The sequence below is a fragment of a genome, unplaced genomic scaffold (assembly GCF_019419815.1).
Source record: "Pyrus x bretschneideri cultivar Hongxiangsu unplaced genomic scaffold, Pyrus_bretschneideri_v1 Contig57, whole genome shotgun sequence".
Classification (NCBI taxonomy): Eukaryota; Viridiplantae; Streptophyta; class Magnoliopsida; order Rosales; family Rosaceae; genus Pyrus; species Pyrus x bretschneideri.
In genome coordinates, this window is record NW_025999795.1 from 2198033 (window position 1) to 2212717 (window position 14685).

The window sequence follows — 14685 nt, forward strand, 5'->3', positions numbered from 1 at the left end:
TTAGGAACCTCTCTGTGTCAGTCAGTCACAGCCAATGCTACTACGCTCTCAGCCTTTGTACGTCGATGGCTCTTATCAGTGCCCTGCCCTTTTCTGTCACTCTGTGCTGTTAATCACGCAACAAGAATATCGAATACCAAACTATGATAAAACATATCAGTTTTAATGCTTAATCAATAAATCCGACACTTCTCGAGAAGAACTATGCAACTAAGACACGTGACGTTGCTTTTTAGTTGGTCACACGTTATTATGCGGGAAAGTTCAAACACATTGCATAGAGCTAAGGCTATTATGAGATATCGTCCAGGTAGTTTTTTTTTGAAAATCAAAACATAACACCTGTATTCCTTATTTTCGTCTTTTAATCAATTTGAATTTGATAGAGAGTCCCTAAAAACTAAAGAAATACTTGGAAAAAAAGAACACAAAGAACCATATTCGTGCAAAACAAAAAAAATTTCACAAATTCAATCTCATAAGTTGGTTAGACTGCTAGATATCTTGGAAATTACATAATTAGTTTCGAGTGAATCACGAATGTCTCCTCATATGTGCAATTCTTAATTTCTTATATGAAATGATCCTTCTGGTTGGACCCCACTTAGAGTATATATTTAATCTGAGCCATTGGAAACTCTTCGATTTTCCAGAAGATTTTCGTATCATTTTTCTAGAACGGTGATATTTACACTCTCATTTTTTTAGCTCTAAATTCATTTTATTTTTGTTCCTTAATTCCTTTATAATTTATTTAATACGATGGAAAAAAAATTTGATATGCAGCTTAGTCCCTAAAACCTCTAATTTATTCACACAAACTCACTCACTAACTTTTCATGAACACTATTTTAATTCAATTCAAATGACACTATTTTACATAAAAACGATACCTTCAATGTTTTTGGCTATAAATTAATGGTGACGGTCAGTTTATGTAAAAAAAAATGACACATGTCATATGAAGAAGTGAAAATGTCTAAATACAAAAATTAGTGCCAACGTTATTAGGATTTCTCTTATTTAAATTTCTATCAATCAGATACATTGAGCTCTCGTTAAAGTTTTGATTGCGTTTCACAGAAAAACATGAAACTGCTAATGAATCAGGGAAGCATTGGTTCTTTTTCAAAAAAGTTTCAATAATTTTCTTTTTTCGCAAGTAAAAGTTTCGAGAAGCCAATCCCAAATAAGCCGTAAATAATTATACTATTTTGGAAGAGCCCAAAACCTTTACCGCTTGAACCTAATCAATCTACACACCAATTCTCTTGGGAATTTTAACGAAACACTCTCGGTATTGTTCACTTTTAACGAAAACGATATTTTTACTGTAAAAAGTCACTCCTGGTACTATTCACTTACAACACATTTTTGTCATTGATTAAAACTCAAAGTTTTCAAATCATTTTCATTAGTTTTCATTTTTCTTAACTTAACAGGCCCACCTTGTCGCCCTTGATCTATGGTGGCAGTTGTAGGGGCCACATTTGAACCCGGTTCTAGTGTCTTTCTCCATATCCCCTTCACTACTTTGTTTTTTTTATTGCTTTGGTGCTTGTTGGCCTCGGTGTAGGCTTTCTTGTACCTCTCTGGCATCTTTGCCCTAGTAATACATTTCCAGTTTCTAAAAAGAACTTGACAGGCCCAGCTTGTACTATAATTTAAAAATCAAGCCCAATTAGATATCACCTTCATTCTATGAGCTACGACCGGCCCGGCCCATACAAGAATAAGTCCTAGGGTTTAACATTCTTATTTATACATTTGACAGGTTAGGGTTTCCTGCCTCGCCCAAATCACACTCACACACGAACCGGAGCCGCATAGCGAGAGAGAGAGAGAGAGAGAGAGAGAGAGATAAACAACCGGAGCAGCGGAGATGAAGACCATCCTCTCTTCCGAGACCATGGACATCCCCGACGGTGTCAAGATCAAGGTCCACGCCAAGATGATCGAGGTCGAAGGTCCTCGCGGGAAGCTCATCCGCAACTTTAAGCACTTGAACTTGGACTTTCAGCTCGTCACCGACGAGGAGACCGGAAAGCGGAAGTTGAAGGTCGAGGCCTGGTTCGGCACCCGCAAAACCAGCGCCGCCATCCGCACCGCCCTCTCCCACGTCGGAAATCTCATCACCGGAGTCACCAAGGGGTACCGCTACAAGATGCGTTTCGTGTATGCTCATTTTCCCATCAATGCCTCCATCACTAATGAGGCCAAGGCGATCGAGATCCGTAACTTTTTGGGTGAAAAGAAGGTACCTTTTTGCACCCTTTTGCCAGATTTTAACTGGGTTTGATTTGTTTTTGTGGTTATTGGAGTTTGATTGTTTGTTGTGCATTTTGGGGTTTTATTTGCTCGATGATTTGTCGCAACTATTTGAATTGTGAAAGTTGATTTCGTATGTGAGATTTCATTACGATTTTAGGCTGAGATTTATGATTATTTTCCTGTTGATATTGTCGAATTGCACTAACTGTGGTGATAGTATGCTTTTTATTTTGAGTTTGAGTTTAGATTGGGCATGCTTGTCGTGATTACTTAATTTTTGTTCGACTGAATGCTGGTTGCGTGTTATGCATAAGGCAACATTAGATATTGTAGTCCTCACTGTCATTGGTGTAATTTAGTTCTTGAAGATGGCACATGTAATGTAGTCCCTGACTATAGCATATCGACATTTTCCATGGCAATCGACACCAAAAGAATGAATCTTTCCTATCGTTGTTGTAGAAATGTGTCCGTTTCTGGTTATTGCTTGATTCGTGTTTTATGCTAAGTCCACAGGGTAGTAGCCCGTATTCTTAATTTAGGTCCAATTAGGATTTTACCATTTACATTCATTTTTCTGCTAGACTTTGGTGATTTTCGCCCTCTTTGAATGCAATAAGGTGTTAGGCAATTATTTCATGGGAATATAAAGAGCCAAATGACATGGTTATGAGAAATGAAAAGTTTGTGTCTGATTGCAAGATCGCGGTTGTATATATTAATGAATATGTCATAGGTTAGGTTAAACTGTTTTTACCTTTTAAACATGAAACAACTTTTAGTATTTGGTAATGTTGTGCTTTCTAGTCTATTTGTCTTGATGATTTGTGTGCTTGCTCAATCAGGTGAGAAAGGTGGATATGCTTGATGGTGTTTCCATCACCCGATCTGAGAAGGTCAAGGATGAGCTGATCTTGGATGGAAATGATATCGAGCTTGTTTCTCGGTCTTGTGCCCTGATCAACCAGGTCCCCCCCTCTCTCCCAACTCTATTGATCTAGTTTTTATCTCTCCCTCTCTCTCTATGCAGACGCAATATTTATCATGTATAATGCTGTGCTCACTTGCTGATACCTTACCTATTGTATTTGTTTCGACAGAAATGCCATGTCAAGAACAAGGATATCAGGAAGTTTCTTGATGGTATCTATGTGAGCGAGAGGGGAACCATCCTTACAGATGAATGAAGTGTGTTTGTTTTGCGTACTTTCTGAATGTAGTTTAATTTCTTCATCGAATTGGCTAGTTATTCCTTTTGTTCGAGAGTTCATGTAGACGACTTTTATAAGTTTGGTTGAATTTGGATTCGATAATTTTGTGTTCAAAAGTAATATTTCATTAGGTTTTGGTTTTCTGTTGGACCTAAATATATTGGGTGATAACTTTTGTTCCTACTACTTAATTGTCATTAGCTATTTTGGATGTTCTGATATCCCCTTTTTGGTACTCCGACCCCTTCCTCGGTGCGCTATATTGAAGTCCAATGTGATGTACAAAGCATGAACTTATCGACGAGCTCACAGAACCGAGCCCTCTGCAAGTTCTCAATCACGGGACCTCTCCACATACACCACCCGACCATCTTCATTTGGTAAATTTAGGTTTGGTAAACTTATTGAATCTAAATTTTTGTCTTTGAAACTAATGAGTACTAATGGCCATCCGTCGAGAAGATCAGCTGTATTACAAGATTTGAAAGTCATTGATGAATTATTACCGACGATGTCTTACAGTTAAATTGAGAATGATTTACATAGAATGAGTTCTCAATTACTGTAGTATTCTATTTCAATTAAATTAGGGTTAGATCGAGACACCAAGTGATGATGAATCTGTTCCGTATAAGCAACTCTCCACGAAAGAATGTCCCAAAATCGAAATATTTGTCGGACTTCACCCTTCCTCTTGATGCCAAAAAAAAGAAAGCATGCACTAATTAGTTATGCCTAATCCTCTTGATGCCAAAAAACGAAAGCATGCCCTAATTAGTTATGCCTAATCAAAATATTTAGATGAATTATTGGTGCTATTATTTACTATACGTATATGCGCTGTGCACTAATTAGTTATGCCTCGTTGATGATATTTCGTTTGTTTTATTGCTGATATGGTTTGGCGGTCTACAACAACGCGACAAAGAACAAAAAAAGAATGGTGGCGTTACTCATCCATCTCATTTTATCTCACACGCTTCGTTAATTTTCGTCATTTGATTATTTTTTATTTATTGGATCTGATGACCGATGATTAAGAGGTATGCATAAGATAAAAAGAGAGTGTGAATAACACCACCCAAAAAGAAATGAAAGAAAAATTGGTGGATGTGGAAGGAAGTCTGAGTAGAGGGAAAAGAACATAATTAAGCACCGTGAATTAAGAAGTATAAAACAAATGAAGAAAAATTGGTGGCTGTAGAAGGAAGTCTGAATAGAGGGAAAAAAACATAATTAAGCACCGTGAATTAAGAAGTATGCAAAAGATAAAAAGAGAGTGCAAATAGCACCACCCAAAAACAAATGAAAGAAAAATTGGTGGCTGTGGAAGGAAGTCTGAGTAGAGGGAAAATAACATAACTAAGCACATCACATCCATGGACCCAAAAGCCATCTCCATCGTAGCTGCAAAATTCTAGATAGAAATGTCTCACCACGATCAAAAAATAATTTTGTTTTTTTTAATATTCTCATAGATCCACTTGATTAACTATCATAATATTTCTCCATTTAGCCAAAGACAACTCTAGAATTATATAGGTTAGTTCGGAATTGCAATTAAAATGATTACAAGTGCTTTTAGAAATTTTTTTTTTTTTTTGATTTCAAAAGCACTTAATGTACTTCTTACAAGAAGTATCAGTTATTTGTTTCTTACATGAAGCTCTAAAGTGTTTTTTCAAAATTCACTTTTATTTTTACTAAAAATTGGTTCCAAAAAAGTTTTCAGTCATTTTAAAAGTACTTTCAAATAAGTGTATTTATAGAATAAGATGTGATATATATATATATATATATAAATAAAATAGCTATCATAATCCCACCACCCATTGATTGCTGTAGATTAATTTGGTAGTTTAATAGATTAAGGCACAATTTCGAAATTTGAATTTATCTAACGATAATTATTGAGAATGATCATCACCGCAAAAATGCACCACGATGCGTCCTAATCAATTAGATTAACTTGTTTGCTTTTGTATCTTACCCGCATATTTGCCAGTATCCGTCAATGATCAATCAATAATTAAACGAATAAAAAAGCCACCCATGTAGGCCTCCAATGTCCTTACGTACTTATCACAATAAGTACCACTTCAAGCTTGTCCACCCAAATATTTCACTCACTTGTCTTCACTCTTTTAATAGAGACGTGCTCGACCGAAGATTCCAACTTCGTGAGACGATTTCCGGCGACGTTCTGCACGGAGGAAATTTGTTGGAATTCTTCTTCGCCGCCGCGGAAATGGGTTGCTGCACCTACAAGTACTACTTCTTGTGGTTGACATGCTTGGCTTATCTTGTTCTTGTTCAAGGTAGGGAGAAGAAGCACCATTTTAATGGACCTGTTGTTAACGTGACGAAGCATCTCAATTTCCAAGATTTTAACTTTGTCAAAAACCCCAGAGTTTTGGAAGATGTAAGGCTCCTAGGCAGTGCCAAAATCTCAAGCTCATCGTCAGCCATACAAATCCCCGATGATCATGATCAGTACTCCGACGTCAACGGCAGCGATGATATCCATCATCTAAGACAGCAAGCAGGCCGAGCCCTCTACTCCTCTCCCATCCGACTCCTCGACCCTCACACTCAATCGCCTGCTTCTTTTCAAACAACATTTTCTTTCCAATTCCACAACGGTTCCAATTTAAACGCTTCTGATCATGGTGGTAGTGGCCTCACCTTCATCATTGTCCCTGACGAGTTCACTGTCGGAAGGCCTGGCCCATGGCTCGCCATGCTTAACGACGCTTGCGAGGATGATTACAAGGCGGTTGCAGTCGAGTTTGACACCCGTCTCAACCCTGAATTCGGAGACCCGAATGACAACCATGTTGGAATCAACTTGGGAACAATTGTCTCCACCGAAACAATCAACGCATCCGACGTTGGTGTATTTCTCAACGACGGCTCAGTCCACCGAGCGTGGATTAGCTACGACGGTCCGAACCGTTGGATGGAAATTCGTTTGGGATCAGACGACGGTACTAATCACCCGCCACGAAAACCAATCTTCTCTGGCCCTCTTGATCTCTCACCATTTCTCAACGAGTACATGTTTGTCGGATTCTCTGCTTCAACAGGGAACCACACGCAAATCCACAGCGTCCTCTCGTGGAATTTCACCTCCACTAGTCAAGCTTTTCTCTGGATGCCGTCGATGGAAGCGTGCGAGAGTAACATAATTGTGACTGGCAGAGGAAGTAGTGCCGCGAGCGCTGAGCCTCGCGGCACTTTCTTAATCTTCATTGCTGTGGTGGTTTTGGCTCTGGCTGTGGTGGCTAGTCTGTACTACAGCGGCAGGCGCAAAACCGCCGGAATATCAGACACTCCTGTTGTGTTGCCGGAGAAGAAGCAGAGACCGAGGCCTCCGAACAAGCCTCGATACTTCACAATCTCCGAAATTTCCTTGGCCACTCAGTCCTTCAGCGAGTACGAAATTCTTGGTAGCAGCGAAAGAGGCGTGTACTATAGAGGGAAGCTTTTGAATGGTTGTCAGGTGGCTGTGAAGCGGTTTTCTTCTCTGTTTTTGAGCTCGGAAGGGCTAGATAGGCGGAGACTTTTCAAGGAAATAAAGGGGATTAGCCGGGTTAGGCATCCGAATCTGGTTCCAATCCGAGGGTGGTGTCAAGACAAGAAGGAAACCATGGTTGTGTATGAGTTTTTCCCAAATGGAAGCCTTGATAAATGGTTGTTTGGGGTGGGGGTGCTTCCGTGGACGCGGCGGTTCAAGGTTGTGAAAGATGTGGCTGACGCCCTCAGTTTCTTGCACTCCAAACAATTATCCCACAAGAACTTGAAGACAACTAGTGTCTTTCTTGACGTCAGTTTCCGGGCTGTTTTAGGCGATTTCGGGTTTGTGCTAAGTGGTGCAGAATCAAGAAGGTTTGAGTCCGCAGTAAGCCAAAGTGCGGATGTTTTCGAGTTTGGTCTGTTTGTGTTGGAAGTGGTCGGTGGGAGACGGCGATTGGAGGCGGATTCGGGGCCAGTAGAGGAGAGGGATCTGTTGGATTTTGCATGGAGAATGCATGAGATTGATGAGAGGGTGAGGGTACTGGATAAGAGGATGGGCACTGTGATAAATTTGGAGCAAGCAATTAGGGTTATGCAAATAGGGTTGCTCTGCACTGTGAATGTGACCAAAGGTAGGCCTTGTATGGAGGAAGTGGTGGAGTTTCTTTGCATGGAGAGACAAATCCCCGAGTTGCCACCCAGTCGGCCGGTTTCTCTCTTCCCTTACAGCAGCACCGGCGCCCTTTGCACCGGTTATTCCTGTGCTTCTTTCAAATGAAATTGGAAATGTGAAACCAATTTGCAATATTATGTGCTTCATTCCTGTATGCAGTCAATATGTTTTGTAAGGGACACACAATTGCAATTGGCGCAAAAGCGAGGGCAGTAGGCGTTCTAGGATTCATACAGCTAACCGTATTTAATGGGCTAAGACTTGGTTGTTGTTGTTATAATTGCTGGTCTATTAGTATGGATGTGAAAAGATGTGCTAATTAGATTTTGAGTTTGGAAGAGTTGAGCTGCGACGTGCAATCTCAACCAGTGCCAATAACCCATCTTGAGCAATAAGTTGGTAAGATGATACCGTAATTGGAGAGATATCGCTAGTGTAACAGTATATGATTGATTTAAGATATCATTAACGTTGTATCTTTTACTAGTCCTCTATTCCACCCCCCCTTCTTCCTCCTCCTTCGTTCCCCCACCCTTTAACAGTTACCGTCTTCCCCGCAAAGTTCTCAATCAATGCTCCAACACGTTTCATCGGCTCTCCACTTTCCCTGTTTTGATCATTAACAAGCATTCTATCACTATTTTTTTTTAACTTGTTCTCTATTGTTGCAGACTAGGTTTTGCTTGTTAATTTAAATTTTTTGCTGCAATCGGTTGTATTATATAATTATTGAAGTAACAAAGCTTAGTCCTCACGAAACTCTCGATCAACGCTCTTACACGATTTAGGCTTTGCTACAAGCGTTGATTGAGAGCTTCATGTGGAAGACCCGTCCAACGAAGCCAGCCTAATATTGATGATTAAACGAGGAGAAGTACTAATGGCACTCTCTTAAAAGTGAGATTTTTTATGAATTTTCTATCACATCCTATTTTAATGTTATTTCCGTATTAACAATATAAAATACTGTGTTAAAAACGTGAGATGACATAATATATAAAAAGTATCACGTTGAGAAAGTCCGGTAACATTTCTCTTAGACAAAACATAAGATTGGGATAAATCGTGTTGGTAATAGTAATACCGTTGGCCAAGCAAATTTTCAGGTAAATACCGCAATTAATTACATGTCAAAACGAAAAGTAAACAAAATAAAATGAGAAGAAAATAGCGGAATTGTTCTTGGAGAGCAAGAAAATAAGAAAGCTGGGAGAGAGTGGCTAGATTTGATTCTCCAACGGGACAACAAGGGCTTTATAAAACCCTTCGCCTTCGTCTTCGTCTTCGCCTTCGTCTTCGTCTTCGCCTCTGTAAAAGCCTCCATTCAAATTCTTCCGCCACTGAAATCCGCCCAAGAGATAAGAAGATGAGTATGTTCAAGCTCAATTCCCTCAACTCGCTGCGAGATCTGAGGCACCTCCACGCTTCCCAATCCGCCGGCGTCAGAGCGCTCACCACCTGCTCGTCATTAATCCTCAAACAGTCGAACCCACTTCTCTCCCCCTCTCCGTCGCCGTCTCCCTTCGCACCGTCGCACAATCTGCTCGCCATTCGGAACTACCGGAGCAGCCGCGATCTCAGGTAATTTGCTCTCCTGTGTGTATTGGGTTGGTGGGTTATTGGTAATCTGAAATGACTTGCAGATTTGATTTGGGGTTTGCGTTTTTGTGGTTTTTGAAATCATGGGTTCGTGGAGTTTGTGCGTCTGAGTGAGTTATTTCGGGTTGTATGTGTAGAAACTATGGGATTACGCCTCCCAAGAATTGGGGCATTCGGATTGTGCCTGAGAAGAAGGCCTTTGTGATTGAGCGGTTCGGAAAGTATGTCAAGACTCTGCCTTCTGGAATCCATTTCTTGATTCCGTTTGTGGATAGAATCGCTTATGTGCATTCACTGAAAGAAGAGGTCATCAATGTTCCTGACCAGTCTGCCATTACCAAAGACAATGTCGCCCTTATGATTGACTGGTGTGCTTTACGTTAGGGTAATATCACATTCTCGAATTGGGTTTGTGTGTATGTTTCTTTACTGGGTTCCTGAGAGCTTCTTTTCGATTATTTCTTGTGCGGGTGCAGATTGTGGATCCTATGCTGGCCTCCTATGGAGTTGACGATCCTATTAATGCAGCTATTCAGCTTGCACAGACTACCATGCGTATTGCTATCGGGAAAATCACCCTTGACAAGACATTTGAGGAAAGGGAATCCCTCAATGATGAGATTGTGGTATGTTTATCTCCTTTTTTTGCTTCTAATAACTGTAAAGATTAATACTCTGGAAATGAATCATTCTTCTTGTTTGGAGTAATAATTTTGGTTTGGTCTGTGACAAGAGTGTTTTGTCCTGTATTTTTATGATATTTCTGTGATAATTTTCTGGTAACAAGAAAATGTTTGATGGGTCATGGGGGTATGCCTTCACACTTGTCCTTTTAAATATTGTTTCAGCAGCTTTAATGAAACCTCATTTTCTTTGTAAGCTAACATTTTAGGTTAAGAAATAATATGAGTGGCATCATTTTGCAGACAGTTCTCAACAAGGCTGCGTCAGCTTGGGGGTTGGAGTGCCTCCGCTATGAAATCAGTAAGAGATCCCTTTGCTGGTTTTTCTTCTGATACTCTTTGTCATCTTCTTCAGAGATGTTTTCTAACTGCTTGACCGTTCATACTTGTTTAGAGGACATAACTCCTCCTCGTGCAGTGAGGGAATCTATGGAGATGCAAGCAGAAGCAGAACGCAAAAAGAGAGCTCAAATTCTTGAGTCTGAGGGTAAGGAACTCCATGTCTATTTGATATTTCAATTATACATGTCAGTGAAATGCTATAGTTAAGCCCAATGATTGCAAACAGATGATGGCATTCTCTTTTAATATCTGGATTTCCTTTACCGGAAGTATTTTCAGTCACTTTATAAAGTAGAAATATGCGCTGGCAGAGACTAATGTTTTCTAATCTTTTACAGGAGAAAGGCAGGCCAACATAAATATTGCAGACGGAAAGAAGAGTGCTATAATTTTAGCAGCAGAAGGTAGATACAGTTCTTTGAAATAATTCAGTCCCAGTAGTATACAATATTGTGGACTAATTTGATGTTCATAGTCCTTTAGTCACATAGATTTGACACAAACATTCTTCCACTGAATTCCCCATTCTCATTTTAAGGAGAAGCGCAATCCATTCTTGCTAAAGCGAATGCAACATCTCGAGGAATTTCCCTTGTGTCAAAGACTCTCAAGGAAAGTGGGGGTGCAGAGGTGAGGTTCTTCAATTCCCTTCATTGTGCTTCTTATGAAACCATCAATGCATTTGAATATTCAAGCTGGGATACTTCACCTTCAGCTACAAGTAGTGTTAATGTTTGTTAAAAGGTGTATAATTGGAAAATTCATTTTTCTTCTTGAGAAACTTTTGACATCTTAATGCAGCAATCGCAAAACAACAAACTTTCGTATGTATTACACATTCACATTCCCACCTTTGCAGACCATTCAGCCCTACATGACTGTTAGCAAGATATTTTGCATGTCCAACACATTACACTTGTCAGCCACTACAATGATTATACTGTTATTTTGCTTATGTCTCATCTAAAAATATGTGACATCATATGGTTTCCCCTCCTGCATCTTGTCAAATAGGCCTACTATTAGTTGGGAAGAATATTGCTAAACTCGGGCTCTTTATCTTAGTTATTGAAATTTTGGGGGAGATGATGCATTCTTTTTGCTAATACTTCATTCTGTTCAATCCGTTTGTTGTTCATTCTTATAAGGAAAAACTCTTGGCTCTTTAACTGCTCACTGTTTCTCCTTGTTCACTCTGATCTACTGTTTTTGCTCATCCCCGTAAAACTTTTCTGCATCGCCTCTTCTAGAGCCAAGAGTTTTTCCTTACAAGCAAGGGTCATGTGGTGCATAGATTTTAGAAACTCCCTGTTGCGTGCTTTGTATCTGTGGGAAAGCAACTAATATTAAGGTCTGATTTGCAGGCAGCTGCTTTGAAAATTGCTGAGCAGTATGTTGATGCCTTTGGTAATATCGCGAAACAGGTGAAAACCAAACCTTCTAACTTTGGTCAACATAGATGCTGCGTCTAGTGATTGCTTAATTGATTAATAAAGTATTCTGCCTTCTTTTTCCGTGAACGGTTTTGCAGGGCACAACAGTGTTGCTTCCTAGTGCTTCAAATAATCCTGCTGGCATGATATCTCAAGCCTTAAGTATCTACAAAAGCTTGGTTAACAATCCTTCCACCCTTGGATCAATTGGAGGCACGCACAGTGACGATGCTTCCTCAGAAGGATCTGATCACGGTGTTCGAATGATCGAGGAGACAAAGAATCAAGATAATGCGAAGGAATCAGGATTTTCGCTTCAGAACCGCAAAAAAGGAGCATAGAGTTTGACTTCTCTCGGTTGTTTGCCAATTCAACCAGCTACTGGGTTCTTTCACACTAGACATTTTTCATCGTAGGATGCTTCATTGTTGTTTTAGCCGGAAGGTACGACGTGTCCACTTAATATGAGCTGTGATTAACTAAAAGGGTGTCTAAATGTTTGCAATGAGAATGACAGATGCCAAATCATATAAGGGAACTGAAAATTTTTGGGTTGGAACTCATTATTTTGCATATTGTCCTTTCACCTAGTTTAGTGGTGAACGTTTAAGGTGGATCAGGTTTTCCTTTGGGCCATTGGGTTCCGGAGCCCCCCACACCCCTACTTTGTAGAGTTTCAAGATTGATTTGGACATGTGTTTCTTGCAAGAAAGCACTTAAAATATCTTTTTAAGATTCACTTGGATTTATACTAAAGATTGGTTTTAAAAATATTTTTACCAAAAACAATTCCAATCATTTCAAAAGCACTTTCAAACGAGTTTTTAATCACTCAAAGCGACACTTGAGTAGTTCTTGAGAGGGGCCTCGTGGGGGTCTGAGTGCCGCTTGAGGGCATTGAGAGGGCTCTAGCACTTTCAAACGAGTTTTAGATTTCGACTCAATACTTGATGTGTTTGTTTGATCTTGTCGTAGATTAGAATCTACTTCCAAACACTACGGTAGAAAATGGTGTTTAACATCACCATTTGGCATGTCTGTTTGCGTTTGAAGGTTATGTCGGATTGAGGTCACCTCTGGATCCTAGCTTGCAGAGCCAACTAACTAGACGATCTCAACCTTTCAATTTCATCTTGCCTTGTTTTGCGTGAACTTTTTTTATATATTTTAATTGATTCTTGTCTACAGGATAAAAAATAGATGAATGAGATCTTTTGGTCAGTTGACTCCGCAGACTGGGATCTAAAGGTGATCTCAGTCCGGTTATGTCAACAGCAAATTTAAATTTTTATGTGTCATATGCCAAACAAGTTCAAAACAACAAGCCACTCTTACTTTACAATTACTCCCTTAGGTTTGGGGAAAAAATACAATTATTCGATGGGTAAATACTAGGGAGATATTTGGTTTAAAAATTTAGTCTTCTTAGCATTATTTTTACTCAATTATATGGGCCTGCAAATTAGACATAAACGAAGTTTAATTAATTATTGAATCATTTGATGTTATGAAAAACAAGAGACAAGGATTATACGTTGCTGATGTGAGCTTAAGTTAGTTACGATATTGTTTTCGCTTTTTACCCAACTTCGAGTCGTGCTCCTAATAATAAAGAATACACCGCTTTTGTGAAAAGATTTTTCTGTATGTTGAGAACATAGTCTGGTATACTAAGTGTAATAATACAATTAGTCAAAAATTTTAAAAAAAAAAATTTATTACATTGACGTACCAAGCTTAGTTTCTATCACACTAAATTTTTTTTTGCTAATGTCTTTAATTTAGTAGCACTCGTACCGTCTAAGTTGTTTTTGTGCTCTTCATACTTTGTCTCTCTTTTCTTACACCGTGAATCAAGGAGAGTGTGGCATGGACATATGGTTTTTCCCACTTGGGAATTAAAAATACAGGATTCCTTTCCACCAATATAGGATTCTAACAAATGATACGGATTTCCTGAATTTAAATGAAATTCAAATTGAAGTAATATATTATTTTTTATGCATATTCAAATCCCGTCCCGCCGGGATTAAGGTTTTATAATCCGACCTTTCTCCCACACCGGGTTTGGTTTCTGAAAACCCAGAAAATGCCTCGACTCCAGAAATTGTCATTTGCTATGCACTTCGTCCAATCCCAGGGTCCTTGTCCGATTTGACCCATGCAAATAGTCCCGGACAAATATCATCCCGAGCTAAATCCATCTGCTAATCACAACCACATGTCAGTTCATCACACCATTTATCCGTAGTTTTATTGCTTTCCACTCTCCACTCAAATCCCGCTTCTAGTAAATTAGATTAATTTAGAATATCGCTCGAACAAAACAAAAAAAAAAAAAAACGATTTCCCAAATTCCATTTGGCTTTGGCATCCAAAAGCTAATAATGCCAAATGCTTCAACATCACTTGCTGCGTTTGCGTTTGATGGGTTTGTCAATGTCAGCAGCAAATTTAGACTTTTCTGTGAAGTATGCCAAACAAGTTGAAAACAACATAGCCACTCTTAATTTATTAAAATTTCTCCCTCGCGCTTGGGAAGGAATATACAATTACTTGATTATCTATGCCTGCATAATCATATTAGAAAAACCAAGTTTAATTAATTACTGAATTATTTGATGTTTTGGAAAATAGGAGATTATACATTGCAGACGTGAGTTTAAGTTGGTTAAGATATTGTTCCCGTTTTTTACCCAACTTCGAATCATGCTCTTAATAATAAATAATACATCGTTATTATGGAGAGATTTTTCAATTATCGGAAACATAACCTGATACACCAATAAAATAGAATTATACGTAATATTTTATCCGTACGTCTTTATTTCTTTAACGCTCACACCATCAGAGTTGTTTTGGATCTTCACACTTTTGTCTCTCTTTTCGTGGACCATGAATCAAGGACAGTTTGGCATTGACATATGCTCATATGCCCATTCCCACTTGGGAATTAA

At 39.1% G+C, this 14685-nt stretch overlaps 3 protein-coding genes across 3 annotated transcripts; all 3 read left to right on the forward strand.

Moving 5' to 3' along the window:
* The first annotated feature begins 1768 nt into the window (after positions 1-1768).
* LOC103943339 (60S ribosomal protein L9) lies at positions 1769-3693 on the forward strand. The gene is made up of 3 exons (XM_009353621.3): positions 1769-2257; positions 3117-3239; positions 3372-3693. The coding sequence occupies exons 1-3, from the start codon at positions 1883-1885 to the stop codon at positions 3456-3458; spliced, it is 585 nt and encodes a 194-aa protein (XP_009351896.1). The 5' UTR covers positions 1769-1882; the 3' UTR covers positions 3459-3693.
* Positions 3694-5532: 1839 nt separating this feature from the next.
* Positions 5533-8154, forward strand: LOC103943338 (L-type lectin-domain containing receptor kinase VIII.2-like). The gene has a single exon (XM_009353620.3). The coding sequence runs from the start codon at positions 5548-5550 to the stop codon at positions 7774-7776; it is 2229 nt and encodes a 742-aa protein (XP_009351895.2). The 5' UTR covers positions 5533-5547; the 3' UTR covers positions 7777-8154.
* An 813-nt stretch (positions 8155-8967) lies between these two features.
* On the forward strand, positions 8968-12291 carry LOC103943333 (stomatin-like protein 2, mitochondrial). Its single transcript, XM_009353615.3, is given in 10 exon segments — positions 8968-9252; positions 9408-9636; positions 9638-9655; positions 9747-9896; positions 10197-10254; positions 10348-10440; positions 10634-10699; positions 10834-10925; positions 11660-11719; positions 11827-12291. Coding segments are annotated over 10 exon segments (1224 nt in total). The 5' UTR covers positions 8968-9037; the 3' UTR covers positions 12070-12291.
* The last annotated feature ends 2394 nt before the right edge of the window (positions 12292-14685 follow it).

Excerpts from the sequence above, each read along its gene's own strand:
- LOC103943339 (XM_009353621.3), top strand. The coding sequence starts at position 1,883 with ATGAAGACCATCCTCTCTTCCGAGACCATGGACATCCCCGACGGTGTC. Across the intron at positions 2,258-3,116 it reads ACTTTTTGGGTGAAAAGAAG|GTGAGAAAGGTGGATATGCT; the intron begins GTACCTTTTTGC and ends TTGCTCAATCAG. Across the intron at positions 3,240-3,371 it reads CTTGTGCCCTGATCAACCAG|AAATGCCATGTCAAGAACAA; the intron begins GTCCCCCCCTCT and ends TTGTTTCGACAG.
- LOC103943338 (XM_009353620.3), top strand. The coding sequence starts at position 5,548 with ATGTCCTTACGTACTTATCACAATAAGTACCACTTCAAGCTTGTCCAC.